The sequence below is a fragment of the Hemicordylus capensis genome, chromosome 2 (genome assembly GCF_027244095.1).
Source record: "Hemicordylus capensis ecotype Gifberg chromosome 2, rHemCap1.1.pri, whole genome shotgun sequence".
NCBI lineage: Eukaryota > Metazoa > Chordata > Lepidosauria > Squamata > Cordylidae > Hemicordylus > Hemicordylus capensis.
This window is the reverse complement of record NC_069658.1, coordinates 195,899,338-195,920,815: the sequence shown is the minus strand read 5'-3', so window position 1 is coordinate 195,920,815 and position 21,478 is coordinate 195,899,338. Positions and strand designations below refer to the sequence as shown.

Genomic DNA, 21,478 nt, shown 5'->3' with positions numbered 1-21,478 from the left:
CTTTGTTGATATGCTTGTATGTTTGAGACCTATAAAAACTAGCCACCTGTATGGCTCGGGTGCGCAGTATCACCCAGATGCTCTCTGATGATACTCGCGCCTTTCATGACATGAAATAAAAGCTTTTTTGAGCAACACACCCTTGTTGTTTGACTCCATTCAGTTAGACAGCAAGTATATCGGCGAGAATTGAGCCTAATCCTCTTTGGTTCTGGCAAGACGCCCCATTCCCTATCCACGATAGGAGGATGAAAGCCAGTGGCTGAATCAAACAGGAAGGCTAGATTCTAGAGGGTTTTTCCCCGCAACACAAGTACACTAACTTGTGGATTGTCTAACCGATCTGAACCAAATTTGGTACAGTTGTAGTAAGTGACACACAGGGGCACCTCAATGTGGTAGGTTGTAATGAAATCATCCTTCCCGATCCAAGATGGTGAACACGTGAACATTTGAGGCACAAGAGGTCTAACTTGTGGGCCTCAATTTGAACCAAATTTAGTCCAGTTGTTAGAGATAGTGAAAGGAAAGTAGGCAGATTAGTTCTTACTAGAATGACTTGTTTTTTCTTGGTGCCACCACTGACCCTTGATAACTGCAAAAGTCTTCTTTCTGCTTAGCTTACCAAGTAGCTGCATGTACAGCCTGATAAGAGAGCGCCTTCTTTGTCATGAACCCTGCCACCTATTAAGATCATCTGGAGAGATCCGGATACAGTTGCCGCCAGCTCATTTGGTGTCGGCCCAGAACCGGGCCTTCTCTGTGGCTGCCCCGGGGCTTTGGAATAGGCTCCCTGTTGAAATAAGAGCATCCCCTTGTCTGTTTGCTTTCAGGAGGGCTCTCAAGACGTACCTGTTCTCTCAGGCTTTTAACTGAAAATTTTTAAATCACGAAATGTGTTTTTATCTGTGATCTTGTTTTGCTTTGTGAATTTTAAACTGCTTTATACTGTTTTTATATTTGCTGTATTTTTAAAAATCTGTACACCGCCTAGAGATGCATATATATCAGGCAGCATAGAAATATGATAAATAAATAAATAAATAAAGTCATGACTGGACCAGTGATTACCTCCATTCATTCACACACTGACTGAACCACAGCTGAAAGTCTCAATGGCCTCCAACTGAACGGTACTGCATATGAGGTCATATCAGCCAGGTGGTGATGTACCTCTGCCTGTGGTGCTTCAACTCTGATGGCTGATGCATGTCGTCATTGGATGCAACAGTCATGCAGTGCTGCTCAGCATTCATGTGTGTGGACATCCCAACAGTCTCCCCCACCCCACAATCCCTGCTTCTTCAGTCTCCTCATCTATGGCCCGGGATTAACATTCCCCCATTACTCTATTTTATTGAGAAGAACTTCTGTCTCCTACTGCCTTCTTGGGACAGCCTCTTCTCCTTCTGTTTGCCTCATCAGCATTTGATCTCTTTTCTTCTCTCATCTCTGTCCTCCCCACCCCTCTTTTTTTGATAAATGACATAATACGCAAATTACATTTAGCCATGCAAATTCTCCTGGCAGTAACAGATGTTGCTGTGCATATGGAAAACAGCTATTTGTATCCATTTACTCTTAACAAAAGATTTGTAGATTGACAGAATGTGTGCCTGAAAGGAGGGCTGTTAAACTATTATATGAGCAAGGAACAGAGGCCCAGTTTGGCTTTAAACGGAGGTCTAATTAGTTTTTGGGTTGTTTTTTTTTTTAATATTCTGTGTAGCCGGTTGGATAATATCTCCTAATGGGTATTTACAATGGGATGAGAGCAAGAAAGGTAGGAGGCACAGGCAGCATAGCAGTAGCAGGAATATGTGGCATGCCTGTTCCCATCGCTGGGATGCACCAAGGATCATCTGTCATCTACACATCATCAGTGGACATGTGCCCATTGAGGATAAAACTGGGCACCATGCCAGGTAAGGTCATCCTCTTCAGCTGATGCCGAAATTCTGACTGGCAGCTTGTTGCCTTCCCCAGGCTTGGACTCTTCTCTCTCCATTTCTGCTTGTGACCCTCAAAAACAACATTCCCCCTTCCTCGCCAGTCCTGCTTAAGCTGCTTCTGCAAGTCCTAGCGCCTGTGGCTGCTGCCAGGGCTGGGGGTGTGGGGAACTGGTCTCGGGACAACAGAATAGATCGTGCTGCAGGTTTTTAAGGGAACCTGGGCAAAGTGCCATCCTCTGGCCCCCCTGTGGGTAAGCCCTGGTGGGCTTTCTGGGTGGTGCGTGGGCAGCAGTGCTCTTCTTGCTGTTGCCACCGCCTTGTCTGGGGCCCACCCTAAGGCTTACTCCATGACGGTGGCAGTGGGTACTCCTCAGCAGTGCTGGAGCAGAGGTGCCCTTTGAATTTCCCCATGATGCCTCACATCCTGACATAGCATTACTCCAGAGTAGTGCTACATTCGGCTGGGGCATTGCTGGGAAATTAAAAGAGAGCCCTCACTCCAGCTTGGGGCATCAACCCTCAGGCCCTCAGTGGCAGGTGGAGGGGCAGACATTACATCCGCTGCGGTGGGCCCTCTCAGGCCTCTGGAGTCCAAGCATTTGCCAGAGGATGCCACACACGGATGCTGGCCCTGCCACAGAGGCAGGGAGGGCTCATGAGACCTAGTGGTCCCTGAGTGGTTCATTGGTATCTGGGCGGTACCACTTCAGGAATATCTGGAGGAAGGTTCAGCTAGAACCCTTCTCCAATAACAAAATCTATGCTACACAGACACAATTAGAGAAGAACATTAAGTCACGTGCAGCCCTGTTTGCAGTCTGAAGTGGAACAACCCAGATGCAAGTTTCCTACCTCACTCAGTGAAGGCCAAACCACACGTTTCATGGCAGAGACAGGCAGATTTTTTGCTGTAAGCCACCCAGAGACGGAGGTTTGAAGTAGTGTACAAATATAATACATACATACATAAATAACACTACCCTGACATTTTCAAAAACAGAAAAGGAACTGTGCAAATTTGATCAGAGGAGCAGCGGGGGAAGGGACATGTTTAGGATCAAAATACACTCCCCAGGATGCTACCCATATTCCCCCCGCCATCCGGTGCCAAGTGGCTGGGGGGTGCAGTGGATTTTTAGCAAAGCAATGCCTTCAGAGGCTTCACCAGGACTTTGGTGGCTTGGCCAGGACTTTGACAGCTTTGCCAGGGCTTCCAAGCAGTACCAAAGCTGCCAAAGTCCTGGTAAAGCCACCGAGGTCCTGGTGAAGCCCTTGAAGTTTGTTTGTTTGTTTGTTTGATTGATTTATATACCGCCCTTCCAAAATGGCTCAGGGCGGTTTACAATTAAAACAAGCCACTAAAACAATAAAAACTAAAACAAATTAAAAACAATATAGCAATTAACAATATAAAAACATTTTAAAATAGGATTAAACAGTTTACAGTAATTAAAAGCCCCCAAATTGGGTTAAAATTTAAAAACCCTGGAAAGCCAGGCCAAACAAATACGTTTTAAGGGCTCTCCTGAAGGCTAACAGAGAATTCAAATTACGGATTTCCGCAGGGAGCGCATTCCACAGCCCCGGAGCAGCCATAGAGAAGGCCCGCCTCCGAGTCGCCACCAGACGAACTGGTGGTAACTGGAGGCGGACCTCCTCAGATGACCTTAATGTGTGGTGGGGATCACACAGAAGAAGGCGCTCTCTAAGGTAACTCGGGCCTAAGCCATTCAGAGCTTTAAAGGTAATCACCAGCACTTTGTATTTTGCCCGGAAACATATCGGCAGCCAGTGCAGTTGTTTCAAAATAGGTGTAATATGGTCTCTCCGGGTTACCCCAGAGACCAATCTGGCTGCCGCATTCTGAACTAATTGAAGTTTCCGAACTACGTACAAAGGCAGCCCCACGTAGAGCGCATTGCAATAGTCAAGCCGGGAGGTTACCAGCTGGTGCACCACCATTTTGAGGTCATCCTCCTCAAGGAATGGACGCAACTGTCGAATCAGCCGAAGCTGATAGAAAGCACTCCTGGCCATGGCCTCCACCTGAGAAACCAGGGTGAGGCCTGGGTCCAGGAGTACTCCCAAGCTGCGCACCTGCTCCTTCTGGGGGAGTGTGACCCCATCCAGCACAGGGAGATCTAACTCACTCCTCAGATTCTGAGCCCCCACAATGAGCACCTCCGTCTTGCTTGGATTCAGCTTCAATTTGTTCTCCCTCATCCAGCCCATTACTACCTGTAGGCAGGCATTTAAAGAGTGAGTGCCATTTCCTGAAGATGAAAAGGAGAAATAGATTTGGGTGTCATCAGCATACTGATAACACCCAGCACCAAATCTCCTGATGACCTCACCCAGCGGTTTCATGTAGATATTAAAAAGCACTGGTGACAGAATGGAGCCCTGAGGGACTCCATATAATAGCTCCTGCTTTGAGGAGCGACTGTCACCAAGCTCCACCATCTGGGATCTACCCGAGAGATAGGAACGGAACCACTGCAAAGCAGTGCCCCCTATTCCCAGCTGTAGCAAAGCCGCTGATTCCTGGAATTCCCGGAGCTCCCCAAATCCCTGAGATTCCATTGTGGCATCTCAGCTCCAGGCAGCTCTGGATGAATCTGGTTACTTAGATCCTTTCCAGTCTGGCTTCCGACCTGGATATGGGATGGAAACTGCTTTGGTCACTCTGGTGGACGACTTGTGCCAAGAGATAGACGGAGGGAGTGTGACTCTGTTGATTCTCCTGGACCTCTCAGCCACTTTTGATACTATTGACCATGGTATCCTTCTGGGACTTCTCTCTGGGTTGGGCCATGGTGGGTGGGCATGGGTATATGATTGCTCTACTCCTACCTGGAGAGTTGTACTCAGAAGGTGGTGCTGAGGGATGCCTGCTCCACCCATTGGCCTTTGGCCTATGGGGTGCCATAGGGATCTATTCTGCCACCCACACACCCCATGCTGTTTAACATCTACATGAAACCTCTGGGAGAGGTCATCCATAGATGCTGACTGCAGTGCCATCAATATGCTGATGACACCCAGCTCTACATCTCTTTTAAGTTAGCAGACACCAGGGAGGCAGTGGTTGCTCTGAACCGAGGCTTGGAGACTTTTCTGGACTGGATGGGGCAAACAAGCTGAAACTTAAGCCAGATAAAGACAGAAACGCTCTGGGTTGGTAGAACTGATCATCCAAGTAATGAGGTAAATCTGGTCTCGGATGGGGCCACACTCCCTCTGAAAGACAAAGTCCACAGCTTTGGGGTGCGTCTGGACCCGATGCTGTCCTTGGAGGCACAGGTAAAAGACACATGCCTTTTAACAGCTACAGCTGATATGCTAGCTGCAACCCTATTTGGAAAAGTTGACCTGACCTCAGTCACTTATGCTTTGGTAACATTCAGATTGGACTACTGCAATGCAGTCTACATGGGGCTGCCCTTGAAGATGGTTTGGAAGTTTCAGATGGTCCAGAATGCTGCTGCAAGGATGCTCGTGGGTGCACATCACTTCACGCGCATCCAGTGGTAGCTTCATTGGTTACCGGTCCACTTCCGGGCTAGATTCAAGGTGCTGGTCTTGACCTTCAAAGCTCTACAGCGCTTGGGAGCAGTTTACCTGTCAAACTGCATTCACCCATATGAACCTGCCAGGGCCCTCTGCTGGCCCTGCTCATGGCCCTGCCACTAACAAAGATCTAGCTGGCGGGGACTAGAGTCAGGGCCTTTTCGGTTGTGGCCTCTCAAATTTGGAACGCCCTCCCTGAAGAGCTTTGCAGTGTGCCCTCCGTCATTGTTGTTTTTTAACAACTAAAAACACATCTTTTTAAAGAAGCTTTTTAATGTTCCATCTTTGGTAGGATGTTCCATATCTGGTAGGTTCTCAATAGAATTCTTAATTTGTAGCTTTTTAAATAACTTTCACTTTGAAACTTAATTCTGATTGTGGTTTTAGCCTGGACTTTTAACTTGTTTACTTAATTTGATTGATTTTATTAGTTTTATTTTAAATTCTATCTATTTTATTGTTGTGAACAGAGGTGCTTTAACCCCTCGGACCTTGGGGCCCCGGTCCGTGGCCTCCAAGGCTGGGGGGGGGGCCTCCTACAACCACCACAAGCCCTCCTCCCTGCTGCCGCGAGCCTTCCTCCCTGATATACTAGCTGTCCTTGTGCGTGGCTGGTGGGTGGGGCGAGCAGGCCTCCCCCCACCAGCTGGGGTGGCATTGGCGGGCGGAGCGGGACAGCCACTGAGCCTGACTGTCTGGCTCAGCGGCCTCTGAGAAGTGCGCTCGTGCAGTTACAGTGTCACAAGCCCGTGACGTCACGGCCTGTCATTTGGGCGGCAGGCGGGTCCACGGAAGGAACTTACACTGCCATCTCCGCCACCAGTGCCCTGTCATCGCCCATCCTCTCTGTCACCGTGGGGCGGCTTAAGGTGGGTGGGGAAGGTGGGCCAGGGGGGCAGAAGGAGGGGGGATGGGAAGCTGAATCAGCTGGGGAGGGGCAGAAGGGGTTTTTGCCACTTCCGCTGCCATCCCGGATGGCAGGGGGTGGCTGGGGCAGGGGAAAGCGGCTCAAGGAGCCGGATCAGCAGTGGGCGGGGGGGGGGGAGAGAGACAGGGAGAACTAGCATGTAGATGCTCTGCACCGGGCCAGCTAGTTCATTTTAATTCACCGAAAGCATCCAGAGTGATGCTATATCAGGAGCACTGTGGGGGGATGGAAATGGTGTTAAGAAAATCACCACTGCTGCTACCCTAATCACCATCACTTGTTGCATGGAAAGTCCACCAAGACCCACCCGCAGGACTGAGACAAATGCCACAGCTGCTGCTGCTGCTGCTGCTGCTGCTGCTGCTGCTGCTGCTGCTGCTGCAGCTGACCACTGTTTCCAGTGCCCAGAAAGCCTGCCAGGGCCCACTCACATAGGGGGGGCCCTCTGGAAGACACTTTAACCGGGACCCCCTCAGACCTGGAGCCAGCCTTGCCTAGATCCCCATGTTCTGACCACTAGATTCCACTTCCCCAACTGAGAAGAAAAGTCTCCCCAAGCCTAGAGTTTCTGTGAGAAGAGAGCTGGTTTGGGCAGGAGAGTTGGTTTGCAGTAGAAAACCATGAGTAGTTGCAGTAGCAAGCAAGAATTGTTCCCCTTTGCTAAGCTGAGCCTGCCCCTAGTTTGCATTTGGATGGGTGCCGACACGTGAGAGCTGTCTGCCGTAAGATCCTTAGGAAATGGGGCTGTAGTGCAGGGGTAAAGAATCTGCTTTGCATGCAGAAGGCCCTAGGTCCAATCCCTGGCATCTCTAGCTAGGGTTGGGAAAGACTCCTGCCTGAAACCTGCTGCCAGTCAGTGTAGACAATACTGCAGTAGATGGACCAATGGTCTGACTCAGTATAAGGCAGCTTCCAATGATCCTATGAACTGGAAATAAAGACTGATTTATATCCCACCCATCTTAACTCTCATCTCATCCCCACCCAGGGCAGGGAGCGCAAAAGCCTTCCTGCTTTCGCCCTGTTCTAACCACTAGATTCTGCAGTCTCTGCTAGCAACAGCAAGTCTGTCTGCTGTTAATCAGGGAAAGGGCTTGTTTCCATCCAAGCAGTCAGGTTGGTGGGGGAGAAGTACACACACACACACACACACACACAACACAGGTTGATGGCCCCATCAGTTATAAATGTCACCCCCGCCTGCCGTGAAATGTGGGGGCCCAGCAGCAAACATACCTGCATTTTGTTTGTATGAAAAATAAATTGATTGCAGGCTGGCATATGGTGGGGACGTGCATTTTGTCAGCCTTGACAAATATCCCCAGCTCAGCCCTGCAAGGGGTGCAGAGAAGCAGTCGAGAAAACTGTACATATTGGAAGAGTGGTATGAGCAGCTAATCCCCACAGCAGAACTCTCCAGTGCTGAGGAGCTGGATTAAATAATCGAGGTACGTGTTACCTTACTCACGTGGCAAGTAGCAAGTTAGATGGAGAGATGCGTGCCCATCTCCCATGAAAGTGCTTTGTCTTTGTTTGGTTTTCTTTAGGAAAAACAAACAAGGAAATTAATTGCAAGACAATGACATTCTGAAAAGCCTGTCAGGAACGTGGATCGTATCTGACAGGCTGTGGCTCCCAGAGCACATTGTGATAGGATCTTGCAAATGAATGGGAACAGCTCCATTCCCATCCAGGAGCAATTCACCTGTTAAGTTTTCTGGACACAAGGTGAGCTTCAGGAGTTTCTCCATCCCAAGACTCCAGCTGCCTTCCCAGCCTGTGGCTGAAGGGCTTCCTTGGGCTAAGGATCCATAGCCATTGTCTAGAGGGCTGTTAAGAGTGTTCAGAAAGTTGCATGGTTATCTCTGGAGTTGTGAGCAGGCACCATCAGCCTCTGAAGGTGGCAGGATCCCTTCCAGTAGCCCACCTTCCTACTAAGGCCATACTCAGTAGGAGGCTTCAGCCAGCTTTCTAACAGGCTTACTGGAATTGCCTGGCCAGAGCAAACTAGGGTGGTCAACCTTTTTGCCAGCCCCTGCTCCTGTGCCTTGAACAGCATCTCAGTCTGCGGGCATTAGCAGGAGAGCATGCAAATCTCCATGACAGAGATTTCTACAGATCATGCTGCTGCTCAGGGCACAGGAACAGACAGGCAATTTTTTCTGGTCAGTTGGTAATACTAATAGTTGGCATGGGGCACTTGCAGTCAGGGGTGTAACTATAATAGGGCAAGGGGAGACAGTTGTCTGGGGGCCCACTGCCTTGGGGAGCCCCCCAGAGGCAAATCACATGACTGACTCCCCCAGCCACGTACCCGCCCGGGCTTCCTTCAGTTGTATTTATCCTCCGAAATTGATGTGAGTGTTAAGACCTGGAGTTACCAGAACAGCATGTCTTTCTCTAGTACCATTACATGACTTGCATCGTCCACAATTTACAAAACCTTTTAAAAAATAATTTAAGATGATGTTCTGTTGTGGCACATAGGGGTATGTGTGTGCAGTAGTCTAGAGAGCTGGAGGAATCTCAAGCCTGTTGTTAAAAAATATGACTTCTCACACAACAGCTCCCTGTTCCCTTCATTTCTCTTTTCCACTACTTCCCATCAGGCAGTATCAGGGTGAGTAGAGCTCAGAGGTGCTTTCCAGATTAGGCCCTGCAACGGGGTCAGGGCGTATCTCGGGAGTGTGCTTTCACACTTCCTGTGTTGTGACGCCACAGTCCCTACGCGGACAGCAGGGTGCCATTCACATTTCCAATGCCTTGTTGCGAATTTAATCGCTGCAATATAGTGTTCTAATGTCGTATATCTGGCGTAAAAAAGTTGCTGGGTTTGGGGGTTGTTAGTTTTCGCAAGACTGCTCCCCCTGCTGTTTATGTTTTGAATGCAGTTTGCCTGAACGGAAGCATTTTACTGCTGTTGAGTGGCTAATCTGGAAAGCGCTGGGAAGAGAGCACCTGCCTAAATGGGAAAAGAGCTGGTCTTGTGGTAGCAAGCATGAATTATCCCCTTTTCTAAGCAGGGTCTGCCCTGGTTGCATCTGAATGGGAGACCACATGTGAGCACTGTAGGATATTCTCCTGGGAAGAGCACCTGCATGCTTGCATGCAGAAGGTTCCAAGTTCCTTCCCTGGCATCTCCAAGATAGGGCTGAGAGATATTCTTGCCTGCAACCTTGGAGAAACCACTGCCAGTCTGTGTAGACAATACTGAGCTAGATGATGTTGGAGATGGAGTTTCAGTGCATCGACCTTTTGCACCGACTATCCTAATGACCACTAGGGGCATTGGGAGTTAAGGTAGTTATTGGGGATCCCCTTTCCCGTCCCTGCTTGCCTCTACTCTATGGCCCCTGCTTTGACTCCTCAGGTACTTCCTGTGCTGAGTCAGTCCTCTTCCTTTCCTCTTGGAGAGTAGATAGAAACATATCTCTCTCCCTGCCCTCTACCTATCCATTATGTAGCTTTTAGGCAGGACTAGGTCTTTCCTATCCATAATGTACTTTACCAACAAACCTATTTAGTCTAGATTGTACAACAGTCTCCATGCTTGTTCTTCAGATAACTCCAACAACTAAACTCTGCACTCTACTCTGTAACTGGAGTGGGTAGCTTCCTTCATTGGCACTATGCTAAATAATTACAAAATCCAACAGACAAACCAATGGTCTGACTCAGTATATGGTAGCTTCCTTTTTCCCTACGTGCAAAAGATCCCAGGTTCACTCCCTGGCAGCATCTCCAGGTAGAGCTGGGAGTTGCTTGAAACCTTGGAGAAGCCGTTGCCCATCAGTGTCAATGATACTGAGATAGATGGACCGATAGCCCGGCTCGGTCTAAGGCAGCTTCCTATGTTCCAATCACTGTAGTGGCCCTTCCATGAGGCAGAGTGAGGTGGTCACCTCAGGCACAATTACAGGGAGAGGTGCAAGGGAAAGCAAGTGCTGGGCCCCCTCTTCCTTGGACACCAGCCTGTCACCCACTGCCACTGACCCTCAACTCCCTGATGGGGGTGGTGGTGCTCATTTCCCCCCTCCTTGCCCTTCTGGGGTATGTGTCTCCCCCATCACCCACCCCCACCCTTCCTGACAAGCAAAAAATGACCCTGCTGCCACTGCCTGGTGTGGTACAGTCTGAGAGTGCTTGTGCGTTGCCACCACAGCTGCCTCGGTCACATGCTGAAGAAGAACCAATCTGCAGATGGGGGCGGGGTCATACTGTCCTTTGCCTCTGGCAGCAAATGTCTTAAACTTCCCCTGCTCACCATATAACAGTCTTGATGTCCAAAGCATTTTATAAGTCACACAGGTCCACAGACAGCAGAAGTGGGACTTGGACCTGTCTCTCATTATAGCTCCAAGGCAATCTCTCTAAATCCATTCTCCTATCTGGTCTGCCTCTGCAACCCCGCATTCTTCTGCATATTATCCACTTACCCCAGTTTACTGTATCGCCTTCTACCACTGGACCTGGGACCCCACTCTTATCCTACAGAGCACTGCCTTCTTCCTCTTCTTCTCCTGACAGGGGCTCTAACCACACACTAGGCTTTTCAAAACTGAATCTGAGCCGGTTTGAAATAATTCTGGAAAATTGCAGGGATGCTGCAAATGCCTAAACCACCATACTACAATTCTCAGAATCCTTTCAAACTGGTTTTGCTTCAAAATGATTTCATAGAGTGTCGTATACATAGGAACATAGGAAGCTGCCATATACAGAGTCAGAACATTGGTCTATCTAGCTCAGAATTGACTTCACAGACTGGCAGCAGCTTCTCCAAGGTGGCAGGCAGGAATCTCTCTGAGCCCTATCTTGGAGATGCTGCCAGGGAGGGAACTTGGAACCTTCTGCTCTTCCCAGAGCGGCTCCATCCCCTGAGGGGAATATCTTGCAGTGCTCACACTTCTAGTCTCCCTTTCAAATGCAACCAGGGCAGACCCTCCTTAGCTAAGGGGACAAGTTATGCTTGCTACCACAAGACCAGCTCTCCTCTCCTAGAGAGAGAGAGAGAGAGCTAGAGCCGGAGAATCATGATATGTCTTTAAAAGCTGCATCGGAATGAGTTGTACTCCTGATGATGCAGCTTTTAAAGGGATATCATTCAACAGGTGACACTCAGGCAGAAATTCAACAGGTGGCATTCAATCCTCACCGCACGTAATATGGTGGCTTCACCTTTACTGATTATTATTAATAATTAGTAGGTGAAGCCACCAGATTTCTGCCTGTTCTTCAGTTGTTAAAAACACTTGACCAGGATGGCAAACCCACCCACCCCATGATCACTCACTTTCCCCTGCCGCACTACCCCGCGCCCGCCCAAACCTCACCGTATGGTGTTCTCTCCCCCGCCCCCAAGGCTTGCCTATCAAAACTATCGTTTGTTCAGAGCCAAACTGCACTTCACGTTCAATTGTAGTTTGACCCTGAGCGTTTGGTTTCAATTTAAAAATTTAATAAAATAAAGAGAAGCCTCGCGCGGGGGGCGGGGGTGTCAGGATCGGGGCTACTGCACGCAGGGAAGTGGTATTCAACCCTTTCCCGGGCGGCGCGCGACAGTCTTAACGAGACGCTGCTATAAGCCGCGGAAAGGAAACTCCTGATTGGCGTCAAACAGTGGCCTTATTTAAACTAAGACCGTTTCCCCTTCACCCCACTTTTATTCTAGAACTTATTACCAGTCGCGCTCCACAGAACACACACACACACTCCCCTCAACTCCAGCCCCAACTAGTCCCCCAAGAGCAGCAGAGCAAGATGCTTCTCGCTCCTTCTCCTCACATCACCTCATGGTGGGCGCGCAGCTCCAGACCAAACTTTTTGCGCTCGCTCCCTATGAACCAGCTGAGCCGCCTTCTCACTCAACTGCTGCAACCCTGAATGTCTGTGATCCTCCAGCACGCTCCGGCAGCGTCTCCCTCCGTCCAACATGCCCCCTGGGGGTTGGTGGTGGGGTCCCTCCTTTCCATCACTTGGGGGCGGGGGCAGACGCCGCTGGGACGCGCTGGAGTGGCCGAGCGCCTGCTGGGGAGGCTGTTGCCGCCGCCGAAGCCGAACCGAGCAGATGCGAAGCGACGAAGCTCCCGCAGCAGCCCCTCGGCAGAGCCCCGGCATGAAGAACACCACGCTCTGGGGCATGTTCTCCCGACATGTCAAGAGGCATCCAGGAGTGAGTTCTCTGCCCCGCAACCCCTTAGAGCCCCGTTTTGAGATGAGTGACCCGGACCCCACTTTTAGGCACCTCCTATCTATCCCCAAACCCCTCAGTCCCTCGTCCTACTCCAGAACAAGTAACCCCAAACCCCGCTTTTCCTCCCCTCCCCTCGCAAATAGATACGCTCAATGAATCTCCTACTTAGGGTAGCCACCGCTTTGTTTTGTGTTTTCCTGGCAGGGCTCTTGCTTTACTTTTAACACCTGTAGACCGAGAGTTGGCAGGTGCAGCTTTTCCCCTACAAGGAGATGCAACTTTCCTCGCATCACTGTATCTAAAGCACTGGAGCCCTGGCCAGAAAGCAGTGTCAACCTACGATTTATTTTTCTCCTGTCCTAAGCCTAGGAGAGAGGTGTGCCTCTCTTTCTTCCATTTCCCAATTCTCCCCCTCCCAGTAAGTCAAGCTCCGACCTCACCCCTCTCCTTGTTTGCTCCTTATCCTGTAAACCTCATCCCATAGTGACCCTAAAGCCATCCCAGAATCCCAAATCCCAATCCCTTATGATCCAGAGAATCAAATAACCTTCTAATCCCACCCAGGAGGAAACCCTTGAAGTCCTGCCTAACTACCACCTCCACCATCAAGTGGAGTATGGAATTAAACCCCCTAGCCTTTCCCATAAGCGGGTGGACTTAAATCCCATTCTTTTGATCTCTAAGCCCCATCTGCCCACTACCAAGAGAGGCATTCACTTCCTAACCCTCAGTTTCCCATCACCTAGAGGTGAGTGACCATACAGTCAGTACATTAGAACAGACCCCATGGATCTTCTCCCTTACACCTTGAGTATCCCCAGATGTCTTTTTACCCAGCCTTTCCAGGCAAGATTAGAACCAAAGGGTTGAAATTACAAGGATGCAGATTTAAGCTAAATGTTAGGAGGAACTTCCTAACTGTAAGAGCTTTTTGACAGTGGAACAGTCTGTCTTGTGCAGTGGCAGGCTGAGGCTCTCCTTCTCTAGAGGGTTTCAAACAGAGGTTGGACAGGGGATGGTGTAGCAGTTTCCTGTAATGAGCAGGGAGGTTGGACTGGAAGACCTCCAAGGTCCCTTCCAATCCTAAAATTCTAAGATCTTTGGAAACACTTAGAATTCCCAAGGGTGTTTACCCACACATGTCAGTAAATGTGCTTTTGAGCCTTTCTTGAACTATTGGTGTGCATGTGTGAATGTCGTTAATGCTGGATAGAAAGAGAAAATGAGAGCATTTTAAAAATTCAAATATAAAACCCAAGCAATACAGGTGTTAAATTACAGAGGTCATTCACACAATCAAAAACTGTCTTCTACTCAGGGTCCAGAGCTGTGTGTGCTCTCAATTGTCAGTTGTGTGGAAACAAGGTAGGAGGAGAACTTGAGTAGCTTTCCCTCCTACCTTGTTTCCACACAATCACTTCTACCCAGGTTTTCCTCTTACCTTGCTTCCACACAACTGAAAACTGGAGGCACACACAGCTTCCAAACCTGGGTAGAACACAGTTTTTTGCCTACTTTCTAGTAGGCTTATGAAATAATCCATTTTTCTGTGTGTGTATCCGTGTGTCCCACCTCCATCAACTTCGCAACACCTGGACCAATATGAACCAAATCAGATACAGTTGTAGGGATACACAGGGACAACTCAACGGCGTCATTTGTGATAATGTCATTGATCCTGATCCAAGATGGAGGATGTGTAAACTTTTGAGGCTCTAGTGGACTAACTTGTGAACTGCCTAACTGGTTTGAACCAAATTTGCTACCGCTGTAGGGACACATAGGGATGCTCAAATGGCATGGTGTATGATAATGTCATCCACTCCCATTCAAGATGGCGGCCATCGGCCGTGGACTGTCTAACCAATTTAAACCAAATTAGGTACAGCTGCAGTGAATGACTCACAGGGTCACCTCAATGGTGTAGTTTGTGATGATGTCATCCACCCCAATTCAAGATGGCAAACACATAAACCTTTGAGGCACAAGTGGGCTAACTTGTAAACCGCTTGACCGATTTGAACCAGATTTGGTACAGCTGTAGGGACACCTACAATCCAAGATGGTGGTCGCATGAACATCTGAGGCTAAAGCCCGCTAATTTGTGGACTGTCTAACCCATTTGAACCAAATTAGGTACAGTTGCAGTGAGTGGCACACAAGGACACCTCAATGGCATAGTTTGTGATGATGTCATCAACGCCAGTTAAAGATGGCAGACGCATAAACTTTGGAGGCCCAAGTGGGCTAACTTGTGAACTGCCTAACCGATTTGAACCAAATTTCTACAGCTGTAGGGACAAATAGGGATGCCCTAATGGCACGGTATGTGAAGTTGTCATCTACTCCAATCCGAAATGGTGGCCACGTGAATATCTGAGGTGCAAGCTGACTAATTTGCGAACTGTCTAACCGATTTGAACCAAATTTGATACAGTTGTAGAGGGACACCTCAATGGTGTAGAGGGACACAAAGGGACACCTCAATGGTGTAGTTTGTAATGATGCCATTCACCCCAATCCAAGATGGCGGACACATGAACATTTGAGGTGCAAGAGATCTAACTTGTGGACCTCGATTTGAACCAAATTTAGTCCAGTTGTAGCGACAGTAAAAGGAAAGTAGGCAGATTAGTTCTTACTAGAACAACTTGTTTGATTACTGGTCGTGCAAACATTGATTTTAAGTGTCACATCTGAAAAGGGGCTAAGGGAGGTGATTCCACTGCTAGTAACCTGTTCTACTATTGAACTGATCAAAAAGTTATGAAGTATTCTGTAATTTGTAGAAGACCACAATACATGCTATATTAACCTTATTAACTTTAGGGTTTGATGTGCTTGTTTTTTTCATTGGTAACTAGCCTGCGCAGGTCAGATCCTGAGCATGCAGACCAAGACCATGGTGTAGGGGAGGGAGCTTTATTTATTATTATTATTACATTTATATCCTGCTCTTCCTCCAAGGAGCCCAGAGCGGTGTACTACATACTTGAGTTTCTCTTTCACAACAACCCTGTGAAGTAGGTTAGGCTAAGAGAGAAGTGACTGGCCCAGAGTCACCCAGCTAGTTTTATGGCTGAATGGGGATTTGAACTCGGGTCTCCCCGGTCCTAGTCCAGCGCTCTAGCCACTACACCACACTGGCTCTTTAACCCTCCCCAGTCAGAGTCTTGATCTAGATTCCCCTCCCCATGGCTGCAAAGTACTTATTATCCCTAAGCCCAGGCATACAGGTAGGTGTAACCAGGAACTGACCAGGAGGTTGCTCAGAGGGAAAACCACTGCATATACACTCAGAGGTATATTTATTTTAATATTTATATTCCACTCTTCCTCCAAGGAGCCCAGAGCGACATATATGTTCACGTTTATCCTCACAACAATCTTGTGGGGTAGGTTAGTCTGAGAGATAAGTGACTGGCCTCAAGTCACTCGGTGAATTTAATGGCTGAACTAGGATTTGAACACAGGTCCCCTCTGTCCTAGTTCAATACTCTAACCATCGTGCCATCATGCTGGCTTCATTACTACTTTTGTTGTGCCATTATTTATATACTTTTTCAACTAACAAAATAATAATAATAATAATTCCCAAAGTGGACATACCAAAGGGTCTGAGAAGATGCCTGAGCCTTTCAGCTGAAAACTCAGGATTTGGGGGGGTTAAACTATAGACAGCCATGGGACAAACTATGCCCTGATTTGCTCTTTCTAAAGCCACAGCCACTTGTCCTTTTTCCAAGATTAAATTCAAGACTAAGTGGCAGATACAAAGCAGAATATGAAGTTCAGAGCACATGTTGTATTTCACGTTTTAAATGCCTGCTAATAATAATGTGTGTGTTTGGTCATATTTTTATACCATGTGATATGTACAGCTCTAGGCAGTGTGCAAAATTTAAAACCCAATATAAAACAGAGTAAAAGCAGTTAAAATTTCACGAAATACAATAAAAAACTATCTCATAAAATAAAAACAAATTAAACAGTTTAAAATTAATTTCAGTTAAAAGCCTGCAAAAACATGTGTGTCTTGAGGGTCTTCCTAAAAGCAAACAGAGAAGGAGATGCTCTTATTTCAAGAGGGGGCATATTCCAAAGCCCCAGGGCAGCCACAGAGGAGGCCTGGTCCTGAGTTGCCACCAAACAAACTAGTGGCAACTGTAACCAGACCTCTCCAGAAGATTGTAAGTGGTGACAGGGTTTATAGCAATGTTTTCAACCCAATTCCGAAAGCATCTAAGGAGAGAGGTTTCTGCATTAGATTTGCATGCGTAGCACACAGGCCTATGACTATTGTTTAGCACAGGCCTGCTCAACGTAGGCCCCCCCAGCTGTTTTTGGACTACAACTCCCATAATCCCCAGTCACAGTGGACAATAGCCAGGAATTATGGGAGTTGTAGGCCAACATCTGCAGGAGGGCCAAAGTTGAGCAGCCCTGGTTTAGCACAATAGTCACTGGGTGTCCAGAATCAGTGAGGGACAAACAGCATGTTAAGCTGGGCTCCATGGCTTGGAGCTTCCAGCATAAATTTGTTTTTGTAAAAGCAGCCACAAGAGATCCCAGTTTGAACTGTGGCTGCAGTACGGTGGGCGGGCGGGGGATCACACACCCATTGACCCTGCCCAAGCTGCTTTAGCTATGCAAGTTTTCTTCTCAGCAGCAGTTTATGAAAGCTTCAGACTGATGTGGATCAAGGCTGTGGCATGGGAGGGAGAGTTGTAGCCCTTCTCCCAAGGCTGGCCCATAGGGGTGAGCGAGCTGGGCGGTTGCCCAGGGCACCTACCTCAAGGGAGCGCCAACTAAGCTTGTGGGCTCGCTCTTTGTTGAGCATGCTGTCTGCAGTGAAGCCACTGAAGGCTTGTGAGACTTCAGGGGGATCCCAGAAGCAGAAAAGCACTGGCACTAAAGCTGTAAGCTATTGAGAGGGAGGCCCTTCTCATGGACCTAGCTGGGAAAGTTACACGGCTAGGTTTTACAAATCTGCACAAGTAGCACAACTTGGCCACTCTGGTAGACTAACCATAGAGAGGTGCTCCTTGCCTAGGGTGCTATTTATCCTAGAGCCAGCCCCCATCCCCACACCACATCGCTTCAATCCAAATCAGGGAGTTCTGAGCCTGCTTTGATAAGAAGAACATCGGGTTGGGTGCTGCAATCACAGAGCTCCAGCATAACATGCAGCCTGGCCCTGAGCTGGCCTAGGTGCTTTGGAAGAATATTCACACAGAACATTTGCATGCATATCCGCACACATGCCAGGAGTGAATCTAGACCTTCAGCACACCTTTCTGTCTTGAGTTTTACACTCTATACTGTCCAAGAGTGAGCCATTTCCTGTCCTGAACTCTCTTCACTAACCCCGTCATCTAACCCCTATCTCTAAAATAGCATGCTTCCTACCTAAAATGGAAGTCTTTTTAAAATAGCTGAGCCAAAGGACATCCACCTGTCCCAACTTCCATATCATTTCCCTGGAACGATCTCCTCGCATTCCCACACATCCAAGGAAGAGTGCATGAAAAGATTACAAGTACACGGTTTGGTTTGGTTTGGCATTGCCTTTAACACCTTTTCCAAAGAAAGGGCTCTCAAAAATAGGGAGTCATGAACTTTGGGCTATTGGGCTTCTATATCTATGACTACCAGTCCCCCTTTTGCCAGACAGAACATACTTTGACCCTTTAGGTCCTTCAGTCGCTAGCTGGAGCTCCTGGGAGTTTTTCACACCCGGCTTTTAATTCACATCTCCTGGTGCGTTCACATATCGGCCAAATTTACCCCAAAGTCCCTGCGAACTATCGGGGAGTACTTCACATATGATTCAGGTTTTTCATTGAGGCGCTTCACACAATCAGTGTGAAGCGTCGGAGGGGGTTCTGTGGGGAGAGCGAACTTAACCCGCTCTCCCCACAGACGATCAAACGGCAGCCCTGGGTGGCTGGATCGGCCGCTCACAGGACTGCCGGCTCCGTCACCGAGCCGGCGGGGGCTGCGGGGAGCAGAGGCTGCACAGCCCCTGGAGAGACCCCTGAGCCCAGGAGGCTGCTTGCAGTCTCCCAGCAGGGGTCTTCTCATGTGCCGTCATGGCGTGGAGCACTCCCTCCGCTAACCTGGGCTAAGGGGAGGGCTGTTTTGGCGAGTTAGCCACCAGAGAACCACCGGGTTCTCACGATGGGGGAAAACCGGGCTGGGCTTCTTTAGCCTGGTTTCCCCCCATCGTGAGAATAGCCTCATTGTGTGTTAGAGTGTAGCCCTGATTTATATCCAGGGTTTAAAAAAAATCTACTTTTTGCATTGTTGGGGGGGGGGCAACTTCAAAGTTGCAGTAAAGCCTCGCAGTAAAGGCTGCTGTCTGGGAAAGCTCCTGCTTTCATCCTGGCGGCAGCATCATTCCACCCCTTAATTGCAATTTGATAGGGATTCAAAGGCGGCTGCTCTTTCTTTCCTTTTCACATTTTAATTTTTTTTTTTTAGGGCCCGGTATTTTAAAGCTTTTCTCTCTCTCACCCACCCACCCAGATACAAGCTTATGCATATTTAATCCTCAGCAGTTTGTTCCCTAACCCTAGATGTCCCTGGCTGGCACACACACAATTGGCAAGAGGGGAGATTTGATGTGTTGTTATTTACCTTGTTATATCCGATGCCTCTAAGGGATTTTTCTACACTCTAGGAATAAATCAACACACTGCAGGTTTTCAACTCTTCCTTCCCCCCGCCCCAACCTTCCAAATTTGAAAGCCAGCTTAGATTCCCCCCCTACACACACACACACACAAGCCTTTGTGATCTAACTGGTCCCCACCCCCACTTCAGAATTTCAGTTACAGAATGGAAAACCTACAAACCCCCCACCCCACCACCACACACACTTATCCCATCTCCCAAAGCCATTGTCTCACTTTCCATCAAAAATTCATGACAGGGATTTTGTTTACAAATATGAATAAACCCTGATAAATTATATATGCCCGTGAGGCCCTGATATAAATACAATTTCCCCTCTCATAGGCTAAAGAAGGGGAGAGGGAGACTGCCTTATATGAGCTGGTTTCTTTTTGTCTCACATACACACACAGAGCCCCGCTTTCATTCTGTATAGGGTGGGATATTTAAACACTTATAACCAGATTCTCTTCAAAGAAGGGCACTACTTTGTGGCTGCTATAGATCTGCACTCCATTCTCTCCGAGGAATGTTGATTCAGATAATGGCAATGGTCCCTCTTACCCTCGGTGAATCTGATGCAAGCCCTGGGATTGCATCAGATTGTTGGTGGGGTGGGGTTACTGGAACAAAGCCTTTGCTGGGTCCCCCAGTGGTGCTCTGCATCCTCAGACACCTCTTCCCCCTGTGGGTGGACTTGACCTCTCTCCAGAGCCTAGGAAAGGCAGCAAATGGATGCTCCACCTTCAGTGCCACTGCCCACAGGTAGAGCAACATCACTCTAGCTGTGGGCAGCAACACTGAAGGAGCGGCTGGGGGCAATCCTTCCATGAGGTAGGGTGAGGCAGTCAGCTCAGGCAGCAGGTTCTTGGGGTGCCGTGGGCTGGCAAGATACCTCCCACCACCCTTCGTTGCTTCACCGGCCTTTCTCTGCTGCTGCCCCCTCCACCACCACCGCCACCACCACCACAGTTCTTCTCTCCCTCCTCCCCACTCTATGCTGCCGGACCCTGCCTTAGTGTGGGGCGCATGTGAAGTCCTTCACCTCCTCCCTTATGCATCACTGCTTCTATGAGAAAAGAGGCACCTTTTCAAAGTGGTGGTTCCCTTTATTTAGCAGGGGGAGAACAACTGGCCCTATCCATCCCCAGCACAGCATCCTTCCAGTGTCTGTTGCTGGTGTTCTTAAAGAATCTTCTGTTTCTTTTTTAGATTGTGAGCCCTTTGGGGACAGGAAGCCTGTTTGTTTGTGTTTGTTTGTTTGTTTGTTTGTTTGTTTGTTTGTTTGTTTGTTTGTATCTATGTAAACTGCTTTGGGAACTTTTGTTCAGAAGTGGTATATAAATACTCATCATATACATTTTCTTATTCACTGGGCTGAGAGAGCATGTGTAGGAAATCAAGCAGCAGTGAGTGCCACTGCCACTTGTTGGGGAGGGAAAAAGGGGGAGGAGGGGTTGTGTGAGGGGGGCAGCATTGGTTTCCCTGCTCTGGGTGCACAGAGGTCTTGAGCCACCACTGGCTGCTGTCCACTGTCACCCTGTAAGTCCAGACAAACTTAGCGGGCAATGGTGGGCAGTAGCGTGAATGCTTCTTCTTCACCTACAGCACCATTTTAGCGTTCCTATCATGCCTGCCCCCAATGCAGCTTCAAAGGATGGGGCATAGCATGGTGGGAAGTCTAAAATTGTGCCACAGATGAAGCAGGAGCATCTGCTGCTGCATCCCACAGAGAGGTAGGCACTGGGGGAGGACTTTAGGGATCAGCCAGCTTGGACCTTTTAATAGGTGTGTGTGTGGGGGGGGTGGCGGCGGCTGCTAGGAGCAATCCTTCCATCAGGCGAGGCAGTTGTCTCAGGCAGCAGATTGTTAGGGCTTTAGTGGGGCAGCAAGATATCTCCCACTTCTGCCTCCCTCTGCTGCCTCACCCCCCTCCCTCTGCTGCTCTCTACCACAGGAGCAGCTCTTCCTCTCCTCTCCTCCTGGCCTCCTCCTCTTTGCTGTTACAACCTACCTGTGTATATCGTCAGTCAGTGCCTGACCTAGTCATCCCTGCTGAATCCACAAAACAATCATGCTGCCCTTCCCCACAGATCTAGACCACAACTACACTCAGAATTCAAGATTTGGGGCCCCAGTTTATACATCCCGCTGGATCAA

General features: G+C 48.7%; 1 protein-coding gene and 1 long non-coding RNA gene across 3 annotated transcripts in view; one reads left to right on the top strand and one right to left on the bottom strand.

The window, feature by feature from the left end:
- LOC128346300 (uncharacterized) overlaps positions 1-21,478 on the bottom strand; it is a 63,737-nt gene that overhangs the window by 15,403 nt on the left and 26,856 nt on the right. The window contains exon 1 of one of the 2 annotated variants that reach the window (XR_008316888.1): positions 12,240-12,376. The exons of the other annotated variant lie outside the window; for it this stretch is intronic. This is a non-coding gene — a long non-coding RNA (uncharacterized LOC128346300). Of the gene's footprint in view, positions 1-12,239; positions 12,377-21,478 lie in introns of those variants that run through there. 2 annotated transcript variants of the gene reach the window in all.
- NDUFA4L2 (NDUFA4 mitochondrial complex associated like 2) overlaps positions 12,429-21,478 on the top strand; it is a 49,643-nt gene continuing 40,593 nt past the window's right edge. The window contains exon 1 of the mRNA XM_053299457.1: positions 12,429-12,622. Within this exon, the coding sequence (XP_053155432.1) occupies positions 12,518-12,622 (105 nt within the window). The 5' untranslated portion in view covers positions 12,429-12,517. The remainder of the gene's footprint in view (positions 12,623-21,478) is intronic.